Below are 16,230 nucleotides of genomic sequence, written 5' to 3'. Positions count from 1 at the left end.
TTTGAATTACACTTTTCTGTGCTGTCAGTGACTTAGTGAAATTGAGTGCGTGGTTCTTATCGTTTCGTAAATCATTAATCGTAAACTCAGCTAAATATTTGAAAAATATGACAATTATAAATGTCAATTAAGACACCGTTTAAGATCTGAAATGCGGACAATCACAAAATGATTGCCCCCCTACAGTCACGTGACAACCAGGAAGTTAGCGGAAGTGAGGAAAAAAGAGGGTGTCTGCTTTTATCAGAAGGAACCGTAAACATGCCGGTAAGTTTTTAAGTGCAAGTAACGGCGATCTGTAACGATGCTGAACAATCACATCAACGCAGATACTCCAATTTTCATGCTTTACGTTGTTATCGGCGAGTACAGCTTAGTTCTGCTGACCCTTTTTGGTCCACAAGATTGAAGATGACTCATGAATGTGACTGAATGTCCACTTCCCAGTTTTAGCTCTAGATTAGACGTTCCGTGTATGGCACTTACGTTACGTTGGGTACCCACCCGGGTGAACATGCAGCACCCATCACAAATATGTCAAAATATTATAGGTTTATGTGAGGGTTAGGCTGTGTTCTGTTGGGCGAATCTCACATGCAACCATTGTACGTAGTGGTCATCAACTGATGTCAGTTTGCATTGCCCAAATGATTGTGCTTAGATTTGTTTTTACATTTTAATTTTTATATTTTACTTTATCGATTATTGTAGATTATTATTTTATATACCTGTATACATGCACGTTCGGTTTTTGTGACAAAATATTTTTTTGTGTTCACAGGCCTATCACTCGCAGTACACAAACCCACCTAAGAAGGTGGGGAACATGGCTCTCCTTCCATTGAACAGCAACTACAAGGGACCTGCAGCAAAAGGAAGTAAGTTAGTTGTCTTCAAATGCAGTGTTATGGTTTGTTAGTGTCACTGATGGCTCTAGTTGATTTTCTAAGCTGCTATTATTTAAAATGCAGGAAGAATGTTTCCCACAGATGACAGAAACCTGCAGTTACTCACGGACTCAGTCAAACTGATGCTACTGCTACTGCTAGTGACAGCAAGCAGTCAAAGTAAACATAATTGGCACAACAATGAGTGCAGAGTTCCACACAGAAACTCCTAGGCCCTTTATAATTTATTTACCGTATTTAAATTTTTAGGGGTCCATGGAGGACTTTTAGAAGTTCTGTGAGACCTTCTTCACAAGACCAATAATTATTTTAATATTTGTCTCAACGGTTTGATTTACTTTTAGTGTTCTGGTCATTTAATTGCAGCCAAGTGCATGTGCTTGCCCATGCTGTATGGATACTAGCTGACAATTACAGTCTGAAAATCAGCAATGGTAGTTGGTACACATGATAACATAAATTTAGTGCATCCAGGGAACCGCTCTTTTCAGGCTTGGTGAGTCACACTGACTCACGGGACCCCTTCAAGAATTATGACACATTTTTTTGCTTCTAGTGAGTACAGTATGCATTAACAGCACTGGATTGTGAGCTTAACCTTTTTATGTTTGTTTCAGCGGAGGAATCTGATATTATTGATGAAGCCGTCTACTACTTCAAGGCCAACATATTCTTCAGAAGTTATGAAATCAAAGTGAGTACAGTGGTAGAGAACAAGAGTCAACATCCGTCACTGTTCAATTGAATTGTGAACATTAGTCCCAAGAGTTTTCATTAAGTCAATAGTGAAGATTGTTTTAATGTCATTAATCAATGGCTGTAATTAGTTTGATATTTCAATGGATTATATATATATATAATAACTAAGCTTGTGTTGTGGATATGAATAGTGTCACATTTTTCACCTTTTCCAATTTTTTTATATTTATTTTACTTAATGTTTTTTTTAATCTTTTGACTGCCACAGTAGACCAAAACGTATACATTACATAGCTCATTTGCTATTAGTTACCAGACACCCAGGGACGTAGGTCATACTGTGATACATATTTGTTTTCATCAAAGATAAACGACTGCTATTGAAGGGAGTTAAGCCTGTAAAATGTTACCAGAGACCAAACTGTTGTTTGTGAAAGGGATTGCCTCCCTTAAAGTGTTATTTGCTTGATAGAAGTTGATACACAGGTGAGGTACCGTACAGTATGATCTTGCAAGTTCCTATCATGCTTCATTGGCCCTGTCGACGTCTGTTTTTAACGCTTGCTTCCGTTTAAATGTGCTGTTTTCATTTCAGAGTGAGGCGGACAGAACACTGATCTACATCACCCTCTACATCAGCGAATGTTTGAAGAAACTACAGAAGGTAAATGGACACCTATAGAGGACATCTTTATACATGTATACAGCCAAGCATTTGTTCATGATCACCATAGTCACGTTGTTGTATATATATTGATACAAAAAAAGTTGCGATGTAATGGCGATTCCTCGTATCAACGACCCATGGAGAGCCTCCGGCGTACAGCAGCCTTCATCAGGGCCTCCGGAGTTGCTGTCTGAGCGAACGACGAAGAAGAAGAAGAAGTATCAACGACATGTTGGCGGTCCTACTCAATTTTACCAAATGACGAATCCAGGGGTTTAGAGTGAAGCAAAAGTCGATGTAATAATACAACAGGTTTTCTTTCCCACTGCTACAACGTGAATAACATTACAAGAAGGATGGCACTGCAACATTATTAGCATTACATTACGTGTACTAGTCTAGGTCCACTGTTTGTAATGATATGTGTGTGATTGCACTTTAACACTTTCTACCCCACCTATGTTGACCAAGTTCTTTTAGCCAGACCAGCTGTGATGCAGCAGGTCACTCAGAATTATAGTAACTGTGTATCAACACGCTGGAATGCAGGCGTTAGATGGACGTTACAGGAAGCGACTGAAGCTAACAGTCTGAGCGGATATTATATCCGTACCTGGTCAGATAGAGCCATATGAGTGGGTACGGATATATCCGTACCTGGGAGACAATGAGTTGAATAATGTAATGTTACTGTTTTTCCCCCAATGATTCTACAGCGCTTTGAGCAGGGTTTAAACCTTGGATACATGCGCTTTATAAACATTATACATTATTATTATTATTATTATTATTATAGGTCAATTCTTCCTTTTCAGTGTTCCTCAAGGAGCCAAGGAGAGAAAGAAATGTACACGCTAGGTATTTCCAACTTCCCCATCCCAGGGGAAAACGGTTTCCCTCTCAACGCTATGTACGCCAAGCCAAAGGACAGGGCTGAAGACGGTAAGACACAACTCTACGGCATTGTTAGGCCAAACAAAATGTTAAAAAAATGTTTGCTTCCGCTGTCAAGGCTGAACATTTTAAGGTAGGTAGGTAGGTTGGTATTTAATATTTAAAAAAATTAGTGATCCTTTTCTCGCTGTTTTTATTGATTGATAATTTGTTTTAGCCAGGTGCATGTGGCTTTGCAATGGGTGAAAATCATGTGAGTTGTATCCCGTATATGTCAGAGCAGAGGAGCTTTCCTTCCGTAGTCTGCAAATTGAGTTTCTTTTTATTGTTGTTTTTTAGTTTTTTTGAAAGTTTACAAAAAAAGTTCTGGGATTGGGAGAAGAAAATAGGGTCAGTCAGGGAACCAGTAACTCAGGATTTTTTTTTATGCCTTACCCTTCTAAGAATGAGTTTTGTCATACCTTTTTTTAGTTTTTTAAAATTTTTATTCTTTACTAGAAGAATAGCATAATGAGATTGAGAGAAGGAAAACAATATTTGAAATTTTGTTCAGGAAACAGTTTGGATTAAAAGTGTCAAATGAACGTCATGTGTTCTCTGACAGACACCATGCGGGCGTACCTGCAACAGCTGAGGCAGGAGACAGGCAACAGAGTCCTGGCCAAGGTCTTTGAGCAGTCAGACAAACCCAGCAAGGTATTATACTTTTTTGGACAAGAACATTTTATATACTGTATTTTGTGTGTGTGTGTGTGTGTGTATGTGTGCAAAACGATTGTAAAGAGAAAAAGGGAATAATTCAATAAAACACACTTTGAACCAAATCATCTTTTTGGAGGATTTCTACCAATGACAGATCTTTTTACTCCCCTCAAAGCCTTGTGTTTTTCCTCCCTAACTACCGAAGCCTGCTACCCTTGTCTCTCTTTCGCCCAAAGTTATGCTCAGAATGTACCAACTTGTTTGGATTTGGTTTCTGTTTTAAACACATTTGCAGGGGGGGGGGGGGGGGGGGGGGGGGGAGGGACTTTGACCTTTGAGAGGGATGCCTCTGCTTTGCTTAGTAACTTTGATAGTCACCATGCCAACATTTGCTTTTCTTGTAAGAGTGACCTGATTTGGGGATAGCTCAAATGGCAGAGCACTGGACTTGTGATCCTAAGGTCAAGGGTTCGAATCCAGGCAGTGACGGACACAGGTCAACTTTATGTGCAGACTCAGAGACAGTATCCATGTCCCATTCCCGTGTCACCCCATTGTCACGTAAAAGTTCTCAGTCATTCTGTCGTAAGTGCAGGTGGCTGCTAACACCGAAACACGCACAAACCTGGGTAGCGCCACTCTTGTTGCTGCTAGCTTTCCACTGGGAGGAAGCGACCCGAATTTCCCAGCATTCGGATAATAGAATAAATGAAATGAAATTTTTACCCCGACGTCGGCGTATGCTGCCTTAATGGCGGGGAAAAAACGGTCATACACGTAAAAACCCACTCATGGAAAAGCATTGAGTGAACGTGGGAGTTTTAGCCCATGAACGAAGAAGAAGAAGAAGAAGAAAATGAAATTTTTACAGATTTGTGGGGATCTTATAAGTGTAGCTAACTTTACTTTTCTCTTTGCAGTGGTGGCTGTGCTTTGCCAAGAGGAAGTTCATGGATAAAAGCTTGTCCGCTCCAGGACAGTAGGCTCTGAAATCACTTCACTGGTGTCTGCTTGCTGCCCTCTTTCCACTTTAAGAGTCTACACTGGCATTATGTTTTTTTCTTTAAAACTTTGTGGATGAACCGTGAAAGGTTGAAAGAATGTGATATGGTGGGTTTCTTGCTGTCAGACTATTTTCCGTTTGCCCTTATTTGAAAGCCTTGTTTGTTCAGTTTGTTGGTACAATGGTACCTGTGATGAAAGGACACCCTTGGGACCGGCTAAAAATGTCCCTTCATTGCAGGTGGCCTTCCACAAGAGGGATGTTTTAAGTGTTCTTTATTGGGAGATGTTATCTCATGTAAGGGGCTTGACATTACAAGGACCACTGTTGTAATGTTGGGGGGGGGGGGGGGGGGGGGGGTGTGTGTGTGTGTTGCAGGGGTCGGTCCGTAATTGTTTTGTTTTTTTAGATGACATCTTTTTTTCTTGTTTGTTGTTTCTTTAATAGAATGGAGGATGTTTTGGGGGAAAGGGTATCTGTCACTAAAGATGTCTGGGACTTTTATGGGGACTTTATGTTTTCAGAACATTTCTAATCATAGCTTCTTATATTACCAATACCACATGTATGCTATTAGCTATCTTACCGTTTCTTTTGTGATGGTGTAATGTTTCTCTATTCATACATGTATGCATATGCTTGTAAGATGTAGGTGTTAAAATCTACTAAAAATGAAACATATTTACCTACGTTTTTTAGGAGCAAGGAAAAAAGATCAAAGTTGAAAATCAAGTCTGATGAATGCTATGGTTATTTTGTTTAATGACGGTGTGCTGACTAAATTGAGAGTGATATATGAATCAACAGGAATTGTGTGTGTACGTGTACACATGTATTGAATACAATAAAATGATAACATTGATTTAAAATCACTGTATTTCTTCAATGGTTCTATCCTCGGTATTCTCTCTTCTTTCTCCACTGTGTGTGTGAGTGTGTGTGTGTGTGTGAGTGTGTGTGTGAGTGTGTGTGTGTGTGTGTGAGTGTGTGTGTGTGAGTGTGTGTGTGAGTGAGTGTGTGTGTGAGTGAGTGAGTGTGTGTGTGAGTGTGTGTGTGAGTGTGTGTGTGTGTGAGAGGCATGAGAATCTTCCACCTTTAGGAGGAATTCCTTCTTTTGAATTTCCTTGGTATTCATGTCTGATATGGAAAATCAGCACATATATTAAATTGATTGTGAATCTGTAAGCAACATTCCTCGTGTGTAAATAATGTTCCCGTCTTCTCTTACATCAGGGTTGAGGAAAACTGATACAATTTTCTAAATTGTTTTTTACTTTAGATTTGGCAAACCTTACTTCCACCTTTTTGACGTTTTTCTATTGTCATAACTTGATTGTGCTGATGAGATTGTTTTTCTCAACTACAGGAGTCCAATGTCCAGCCACCCTTCAAAACAGTAACGTGTTGATGTGTACATAACTGCTAGGATGATTATCACAGACAATATTAACTTGCACAGCCTGACATGGCCCTTGAGAGCTTAAAGGCACAGTTCTTCCCGTGAAAACAATCTCAGATCTGATCTTTTTTTTTTTTTTTTTTTTTTTTTTTTTTTTTTTTTTTCTTTTGACCTCAGTTGCATGCAGGATGCTTCAACCCATATTTTTTTTTTTTTTTTGGCCCGATTTTTTTTTTTTTTTTTTATTTTTTTATTTAAGGCGGGGAGCATCCTTCTTCCTTGGTCTCTTTCTGTATAACATAATCAACTTTATATTATACAAAACATAAATTTCTGTCTAATGTTTAACTCTAATTCCAATAAAATACGTAAGTCTAACTTCTTCCCATACTTAAATTTTCCTATGGTCATTTTTGTTATCAAAATACAATAATTTATAAAGTAAATTTGATCGTTTTTTAAATTTTCATTCCAAAAACGAAATAATATATCTGTTTCATTCAAAGTTATATTATAATAAATTTGCTTAAAAATAAAGTCTTTACATAGTTTCCAAACGTTCCTCACCTCTTGACAATGAAAAAAGAAGTGCTCAAGTGTATCCAGTTCATTACAAACTTCACAATTATTAGTTTGACATAAACCCATCTTGTTTAGTAAAATATTCGTTGGGTAAATTCTGTGTAAAATTTTCCAATGAAGCAGACGCAGTCGTTCTTCTTTTGTACAATTAACAGCTAACAGCCAGTGTCTTGATTCCAGAACAATATTATGCTTTCTTTGCCAAAAAGAACAGGCGCTCGGAGTTTGTACCTCGAAATTAACCAAAACAGTTCTTATTTCCCTTGGTGTAATATTACCAATACGAGTCAAACCCTGCAACAGAACATATCGGTATGGCAATGCGTTAATCAGTTTTGTTTTAAGTGCTGTACATAACGCATTATACTCAAATTGTCTGGCTGGTTTATAAGCAACCTTTTGACATAATTCTTCAAATGAAATCATGTCACCGATTTCATTCATGACATCCTTTACATGATAAATATGACATTTAATAAAATCTTTGAAAAAGAGGCATTTATGTTTATATTGTATATTCATGTTGTTCCATATACATTGATTCATCAATGGAACAGGTGTGGCATAGCTCAGATCTGATCTTGCTTTTATTGTTATATGAAGTCTTATATCGCGCGCGTATCTCTAGACTCGGACTCACGGCGCAGGGATCTTTTTCACAGGATAAGACAATATCTCCCACTTGTACACTTGCAAATATACCAACAGCCTGTGTGTTCTCTGTGAAAAATGAGATTTAAACCAAATGTCTCAGACGGGCGCAGTGGTAAGACGTCGGCCTCCTAATCGGGAGGTCGTGAGTTCGAATCCCGGTCGCTGCCGTCTGGTGGGTTGAGAGTGGAGATTTCCCAGGTCAACTCATGTGCAGACCTGCTTGTGACTTAACCCCCTTCGTGTGTACACGCAAGCACAAGACCAAGTGCGCACGGAAAAGATCCTGTAATCCATGGCGGAGTTGGGTGGGTTTTAGAAACACGAAAATACACGAAACACGAAAATACCCAGGACGCCTCCCCCGAAATCGGCATATGCTGCCTGAATGGCGGGGCAAAAATCCACTCGTGCTAAAAACATGAGTGAACGTGGGAGTCTAAGCCCATGAACGAAGAAGAAGAAGAAGAAGGAGAAACCAAACGTCTTAATTGTAAAGAAAGTTAATTCGTAAAAAAAACAAAAACAAAAAACACTGAAATAAACAGGGAGCAGTCAGGATGGTGAAGTGGGCGGGGGGGGGGGGGGGGTCTGCACCTGCACTTTGAGGGTTACCATGGGGGGGGGTCTGTGCACGTGCACGTTGAGGGTCACCATGGGGGGTCTGTGCACGTGCACGTTGAGGGTCACCATGGGGGGGGGGGGGGGGGTCTGTGCACATTGAGGGTCACCTTGGGGGGGGGGGGGGGGGTCTGTGCACGTGCACGTTGAGGCCAAAAGCTCCATGCACGGTGCACGCCGGACCTCTGTGCACGGTGCACGCTACGAGAATTTCCCCATCAGTTCCCTTGCACGTTAGTCCAAAAAGCCCATTCCCGGTGCACGTGGTAAAGCATCGCCCCCCTCAGATTTGAGATTGTGAGCCAAATTTTTTTTCACGGGAAGGAGTGTGCCTTTATCAATAGAGCTTAATAACAACCTATAATGCATTATTTACATTAGGCGCTCCGGCTAAACCGACAGTCACAATCTACTGTAATGCATCAAAAGGCAACTGGTTTCGGCAGTTTGTTTGTTTGTTTGCTTAACGCCCAGCCGACCACGAAGGGCCATATCAGGGCAGTGCTGCTTTGACATATAACGTGCGCCACACACAAGACAGAAGTCGCAGCACAGGCTTCATGTCTCACCCAGTCACATTATTCTGACACCGGACCAACCAGTCCTAGCACTAACCCCATAATGCCAGACGCCAGGCGGAGCAGCCACTAGATTGCCAATTTTAAAGTCTTAGGTATGACCCGGCCGGGGTTCGAACCGCCACGACCTTCCGATCACGGGGCGGACGCCTTACCACTAGGCCAAGGTTTCGGCAGTGTCATTGAACACAATTAATAGTCTCACAAAGTATATCGTATATATTACTGAAGTGGATGACGTCAGTTTAGATATTGCCCTTGATATCGATATGAGGTATAGAAAAGTAATCATTGTCAGTCAGTAAAACGGAGGGGCGCCGGGAGAGGGCTGATAAGTGTATACACAAACAGATGTGTTAACTTGAATGTTTGTTAAAGGCACAATCCTTGCCGAAGAAACAATTTAGCTCACCATATCGGATCTGCACGGGCTTTTCCATGGGATGTAAGACCTTCCCTCCACTCAGAACAACAATCAAATCACAGCGTTCAAGAGGAGAGTACTCTTCCTGCCGTTGACACATTTATTTTCTTCCATTCCCAGGGGCGGACCTGGGGGGGGGGGGGGGGGGTTCCTGGGTGCCCGGAACCCCCCCCCCCCCCATCCGTTTTTTATTTTTATTTTTTTAGTAAAAAAATAAAGGGCTTGTGCTTTCCTTCCTTCCAAATGCAACATGCTTGAAACTGACGAGAAACTCAAAGGAGAGGCCTCCGATTGACCTAAAAAAATAAAATTCCTTCAGCATCGGGGGGGCATCGCCCCCCAGACCCCCCACCAGGGCTTTGCCCCTGGACCCCACCGGAGCCTGAGCGGCCCCTGGACCCCTGCTCCAAATTGGAACCCCCCCCCTAATCCACAACTAGGTCCGCCCCTGATTCCGGTCCTTCTTTGAAATCAGTGGCTGCCCTTAAGTACTGCCTGATATTAACCCTTTGAGTCGTCACTGGTTATCAAAATTCAATGACAAGCGTATGAGATTGTAGCAATCAGTATAAAATTAATGTCGACCAGTGAGTCGGCAATAAATTTGTGTGGCATCTAATCACACTCAGGCTTTCTGGGTGGGGTAGGTTGGAGTGGGGGTGGTGAAGGAAGGAAGGGGGGAGGTTAGCGGTTACCGAAATTCGTAGAGCACTGGACACACACACACACACACACACACAGACACACACCGTACACACACACACACACACACACCACAGACACACACCGTACACACCCACACACACACACACACCACACACACACACCACACACCACACACACTGGCACACACACACACACACACTGACACCACACCACACACACACACACACACACACACACACAAAAACACAACATTCAAGAATCAAAATGTTACGGTCTACATGTCAGTTTCAGGACATAGTTTTCCCACCGTCTCTCTTTCCGGCCTCCCACTCTCTCTCTCTCTTTCCCTCTCTCTCTTTCTCTCTCTCTCTTTCCTTCCCTCTCTCTCTCTCGCACGCACTCTCTCTCTCAGTCTCTATCCGGCTCTCGCACTCTCTCTCACACACACACACACACACACACACACGCACGCACGCACACCCACCCACCCACAAACAAACACACACGCACGCACCCATGCACACACCCATATATAGCTCCTAATGCAAACAATTTCCCGAGAGGTATGCTCACTAAGAATTTAAAGATATGATTTGGTACAGACTTATCTTTAATTTGAGTGTTACCTATAGAGTCAGAGAGAAGTGCAGTCAGTCTGATTCAAAGCGTGCAAAACAGTATTTACAGAAGGAAGTTACAAATACAATGTAATTGTACAAATTTAGGAACATTGTCATTTATTATTCAATACACACAGATAGTCTTTGGACTTCCTTGGGTTGGAGTACAGTAAATGTAACGTTTTGTTTTGTCATAAATTAAACGTTTCAATCACCTACCATTCTTGTTTTTTTTATTCTGGCTATATCCTTGATTTACATATTTAAAAACAACTCTTCGCTCGTGGGTACTGCCCTGTTAAAATTAATCAGGTGAACGCTGGCACAACCGCTGATCTGATTTTGATTACGCTAAGTGTTTTGTCGGTCAGAATTTTGTTCTTAATGTAATTGATGGGATCACGGGGGGGGGGGGGGGGGGATTCTTTTGTTCACTAAGAAGAAAACACACCGAAGTTAGCCCTTGCCAGCTGTAGCGGGTCTCCGTGTTTTTGTTTGTTATTTTGTGGTTGTTGAAACATCTGTAATCTTCTGTGAAGGGAGAGAATGTGAAAATCACCACTGTGTTATCCCAACAGCGAGTAGCTTCCCTTGAAACGGAACGAGACTCCGAATCCCAGCGACGCACCACCCATATATGCACGATGACATGCCTTCAAGGATTATCCGTTAGCAATTAACTTGTTTGGCTTCTTCAGTTCTGCCATGAACTTTAAATCGTACACAAACAATGGATTTGGGCCGGGATATAACATTTTCATGACGTGGACTTTGATAAACGAGACATTTTAGGGTAAAGGCCCTTAGACCAGCTTCTTAAATGGACCACATCATGTTCTGAAAAAAACAACAACAAAAAACAACTAACGGTGCTTGAGCGCTCAAAACAATTTCATTCGATACATTTACCCTCTTTTGATAACATGCACATGTCAAACCAGCTGCGGACACACAAGCCACAAAACCATTAGCCTTTTTCACGTTTTTACATTTAGTCAAGTTTTGACTAAATGTTTTAACGTAGAGGGGGGAATCGAGACGAGGGTCGTGGTGTATGTGTGTGTGTGTGTGTGTGTGTGTGTGTGTCTGTCTGTCTGTCTGTGTGTGTGTGTAGAGCGATTCAGACTAAACTACTGGACCGATCTTTATGAAATTTGACATGAAAGTTCCTGGGTATGATATCCTCAGACGTTTTTTTCATTTTTTTGATTAATGTCTTTGATGATGTCATATCCGGCTTTTCGTGAAAGCTGAGGCGGCACTGTCACGGTCTCATTTTTCAACCAAATTGGTTGAAATTTTGGTCAAGTAATCTCCGACGAAGCCCGGACTTCGGTATTGCATTTCAGCTTGGTGGCTTAAAAATTAATTAATGACTTTGGTCATTAAAAATCTGAAAATTGTAAAAACAAAAAAATTTTTTATAAAACGATCCAAATTTACGTTTATCTTATTTTCCATCATTTTCTGATTCCAAAAACATATACACATGTTATATTTGGATTAAAAACAAGCTCTGAAAATTAAAAATATAAAAATTATGATCAAAATTAAATTTTCGAAATCAATTTAAAAACACTTTCATCTTATTCCTTGTCGGTTCCTGATTCCAAAAACATATAGATATGATATGTTTGGATTGAAAACACGCTCAGAAAGTTAAACGAAGAGAGGTACAGAAAAGCGTGCTATCCTTCTTAGCGCAACTACTACCCCGCTCTTCTTGTCAATTTCACTGCCTTTGCCATGAGCGGTGGACTGACGATGCTACGAGTATACGGTCTTGCTGCGTTGCATTGCGTTCAGTTTCATTCTGTGAGTTCAGCTACTTGACTAAATGTTGTATTTTCGCCTTACGCGACTTGTTACACTTTTGGCAGCGTTCACTCTAATATTTGAAGAGAGAACAACAACCAAGCACAAACTGATCGTCTTGAATGCAACATCTTCGCAACAAAACAAACCGCTAGTTATCAGCATGAAACGAAAAGTGGTACATGTTAAGGGCCCATCCCCTACTTGATTATAGAGGCTATAGGCATTTTTGCGAAAATCAGCAAAGGAACACCAAAATCAGTACTTCTTGAGAATACATGTACTACAGTCTTGAAGTGACCAGTGGGTGTTGTTAACCGTATAATTGCCGCTAGACATTAATGTCATGTTGCACCGCACTCTTCAGGGCTGGACCAAGTGCGTAAAGGGAAGGGGCTTGAGGCAAAGGTCATGGGCTTGCCAGTTGAAAGAGGAGGGGGGGGGGGGGGCATTGACCTCCAGAAGCTGTTGAAATTTATCATTTGAGAGGGGTAATTTTGGGTCTTGAGAAAAAAAAGGTACATTTGCCGCCGGGTAACAGGAAACGGGAAAGGGGGGGGGGGGGGGGGGGGGGTTACGGAACCCAAAGACACTAGTCCCGTAGATCCAGCCTGCACTTTGTGATAGTAATATGTTTCCATCAAGTTTCGGTGATTTCACAGCTCGCGGTCCAGAAGACTTCGCCATTTTGCATGCGACAGTTGTAATCAGTCGTTGCTACAGTCGTGTGAGGTCGCGGCCACACTATGCCGTGATGAAGAAAGAAAAACTCTTACATTCTTCAAAAACAAATTGGGAAGAATTTTATGTCCCGCTCATGACACCTGTGCAAAAAAAACACAAAAAAAACAAATGACAAAATGTAAAAACAAACAAGTCGCGTAAGGCGAAAATACAATATTTAGTCAAGTAGCTGTCGAACTCACAGAATGAAACTGAACGCAATGCCATTTTTCAGCAAGACCGTATACTCGTAGCATCGTCAGTCCACCGCTCATGGCAAAGGCAGTGAAATTGACAAGAAGAGCGGGGTAGTAGTTGCGCTAAGAAGGATAGCACGCTTTTCTGTACCTCTCTTTGTTTTAACTTTCTGAGCGTGTTTTTAATCCAAACATATCATATCTATATGTTTTTGGAATCAGGAACCGACAAGGAATAAGATGAAAGTGTTTTTAAATTGATTTCGACAATTTAATTTTGATAATAATTTTTGTATATTTAATTTTCAGAGCTTGTTTTTAATCCGAATATAACATATGTATATGTTTTTGGAATCAGCAAATGATGGAGAATAAGATAAACGTAAATTTTGATCGTTTTATAAATTTTTATTTTTTTTTACAATTTTCAGATTTTTAATGACCAAAGTCATTAATTAATTTTTAAGCCACCAAGCTGAAATGCAATACCGAAGTCCGGGCTTTGTCGAAGATTACTTGACCAAAATTTCAACCAATTTGGTTGAAAAATGAGGGCGTGACAGTGCCGCCTCAACTTTCACGAAAAGCCGGATATGACGTCATCAAAGACATTTATCAAAAAAATGAAAAAAACGTATGGGGATTTCATACCCAGGAACTCTCATGTCAAATTTCATAAAGATCGGTCCAGTAGTTTAGTCTGAATCGCTCTACACACACACACACACAGACAGACACACACACACACACACACACACACACACACACACACGCACATACACCACGACCCTCGTTTCGATTCCCCCTCGATGTTAAAATATTTAGTCAAAACTTGACTAAATATAAAAAGAGATAAGAAAACAAAATGCACTGTGCATATTATTTGAGACTTTTGCACTGATCCTGACATTCTGAAAAAGGATGTAATTTGCATTAAACAAACCTAACGAACGATACAACAACTGGTCCGGTAATTACCATGTCCGGAAAAAAGATGAAAATCATAGTTATACACCCCAATAAACAGAAACGAGAAAGATGAGTTTATGGAATGTTTAATTATACACCTAACGAAACATTCACAAGTACGTCGTTATAATAATAATGGTAAAGGAATGGCAACAATGTACCTTCCCAATGATCGGTACATTTTATAACATTGATTCTACAAAAACAGCTTGTTATCTTGAGTATATTTCCCTCTCCAAACCTTCCCATTGGATTGTACTATCAAGTTTCAGCGATTAAACTGTCTGAGTCTGACTTCTGTACTCCCCATTTAACTCTTAAACGAAACATTCACAAGTACGTCGTTATGATAATAATAATGGTAAAGGAATGGAAACTATGTACCATCCCAATGATCGGTATATTTTGTAACATTGATTGTAAAACGTCTTTTTATTTTGAGTACATTTCCCTCTCCAAACCTTTCAATTGGATTGTACTATCAAGTTTCAGCGATTAAGCTGTTTGAGTCTGACTTCTGTACTCCCCATTTAACTCTTAAACGACACCAAATACATTCTTGACAAGCAAAACATTGCTGTACGCTTCAGCATTGCTTCTGCAAGCACACTACTTTACGCAAACCCGGAACATGAATTCCAGGAGGTTCTCGACTTCCGCTCATCCGGGTTCTAGAGCAGGGCAATCTCCCATTGGTCCGCTCGTGTCACGTTCAAGTGGTGGAGTTAGCTGCCCCTTGAAGCCTGCAGGCTTATGGCTGAGAGGGGAGTTAATCGATTCGGGAGTAATCTAACGAAAACTCAGTTATCTGCTCTTTGAGAATCTGGGAGGAAAATTGAGAGTAAGCTGCGAAGGGGGAAAGAAGAAAGAAGGAGGCAGGAAATTAGAGCCAATTCTTTTCAAACTGCTACCTACACGTCCCCCAGTCTCGGTAAGCCCAGCCCGTCAGTGAAAAGTCTCGTGACAGTAAGAGGGTGGTCTGGGTTTCCAAGACTTTGGTGGGGAAAAAAAGATGACTGTCTGAAACACTCTTTTGACTGTGTCAAGACAGAGAGTAGAACTTACTCTCTGGAAAACTGTCTTTGATAGTGTTTGAACTGAGAGAAGTCCCTGCTACCAAAAAAACCCCTGTCATTAACGGTGTCAGAGATGAGAGAGTTTGATAATAAAAAAAAGTTTAAAAAAAAAGTGACTCAGACGGTGTGATTGTCCGGTGTCGGAAGATGGTGACTTTTTTTGTGTAGCGTCCCACGGACCTCTTAGAGGATGGGGTAGCGGAAGGGTCCAACAATTGCCCCAATGGCCTGAAAGTAGGGGGTTGGGAAGGATAGGGTACAGGAGGAGGTGGGGGGGGGGGGGGGTCAGAGTGAGATGTCATTTTCTCTGATTGCGACGCCAAAATTGTCTGCTCGTACTTGATTTATTTTCGATTTTACAGAACCAGTGGGTAGCGAACTAATGGTAGTGCGGGGAGAGTCATCTTTCATTGCAATCAACAAGTTCATGGTTCAAAGCGAATTATGACGGAGTACGAAGTAATTACCCTACTTGTGCCTTGTTTGATTACTATTGCAGTTCGCTTGCTTCCCGCGAGTGATCTTGTGTGTATTCCTTTGAAGAGTAGATTCTGAAATGGCGTCAAACATTTGTATTACTTCGTCATCTCTGTTGAAGCTATTGTAATTTCTTCTGTTTGTCTGTCTGTCTGTCTCTTTCTGTCTATTTGTCCCTCTCTCTTTGTCTATCGCTTTCTGTCTATCTCTGTCTCTCTCTATCTGTCTGTCTGTTTCTCTCTCTGTCTCCGTCACTCTCCGTCACTCTCCGTCTCCGTCTGTCTATCTGTCTGTCTGTCTCTCCCTCTCTCTGTGTATTAAAATATAGTGGATTTATTTTACAGCTGATATTTCTTGAAAATGACCGTGCAAAAACTTTTTGGAGGACAGTCGATCTTCAAGTCGAGATAACAGCGATTTTCGATTTTTCTTCTTCATGGGACGGATTTGGGAGGGGAGAGAGGAGTGAGGGGTGAGAGGGTGAAGGGGGAAGGGTGCTGTCACGACATGTGCAGGATTAAAGTAGTTAGTTCAGAACTGCCAAGAGATAAAACGTCCC

General features: G+C 41.1%; 1 protein-coding gene across 1 annotated transcript; it reads left to right on the top strand.

Moving 5' to 3' along the window:
* Positions 1-161: 161 nt before the first annotated feature.
* On the top strand, positions 162-5,742 carry LOC138975663 (actin-related protein 2/3 complex subunit 3-like). The gene is made up of 7 exons (XM_070348398.1): positions 162-267; positions 782-878; positions 1,526-1,602; positions 2,203-2,271; positions 3,090-3,216; positions 3,773-3,864; positions 4,791-5,742. Exons 1-7 carry the CDS (start codon positions 169-171, stop codon positions 4,851-4,853), a joined length of 624 nt encoding a protein of 207 aa, XP_070204499.1. The 5' UTR covers positions 162-168; the 3' UTR covers positions 4,854-5,742.
* The last annotated feature ends 10,488 nt before the right edge of the window (positions 5,743-16,230 follow it).

Source organism: Littorina saxatilis, linkage group LG9 (genome assembly GCF_037325665.1).
Source record: "Littorina saxatilis isolate snail1 linkage group LG9, US_GU_Lsax_2.0, whole genome shotgun sequence".
Lineage (NCBI taxonomy): Eukaryota > Metazoa > Mollusca > Gastropoda > Littorinimorpha > Littorinidae > Littorina > Littorina saxatilis.
This window is presented reverse-complemented; position numbering and strand designations above follow the sequence as displayed.

Excerpts from the sequence above, each read along its gene's own strand:
- LOC138975663 (XM_070348398.1), top strand. The coding sequence starts at position 169 with ATGATTGCCCCCCTACAGTCACGTGACAACCAGGAAGTTAGCGGAAGT. Across the intron at positions 268-781 it reads AAGGAACCGTAAACATGCCG|GCCTATCACTCGCAGTACAC; the intron begins GTAAGTTTTTAA and ends TTGTGTTCACAG. Across the intron at positions 2,272-3,089 it reads GTTTGAAGAAACTACAGAAG|TGTTCCTCAAGGAGCCAAGG; the intron begins GTAAATGGACAC and ends CTTCCTTTTCAG.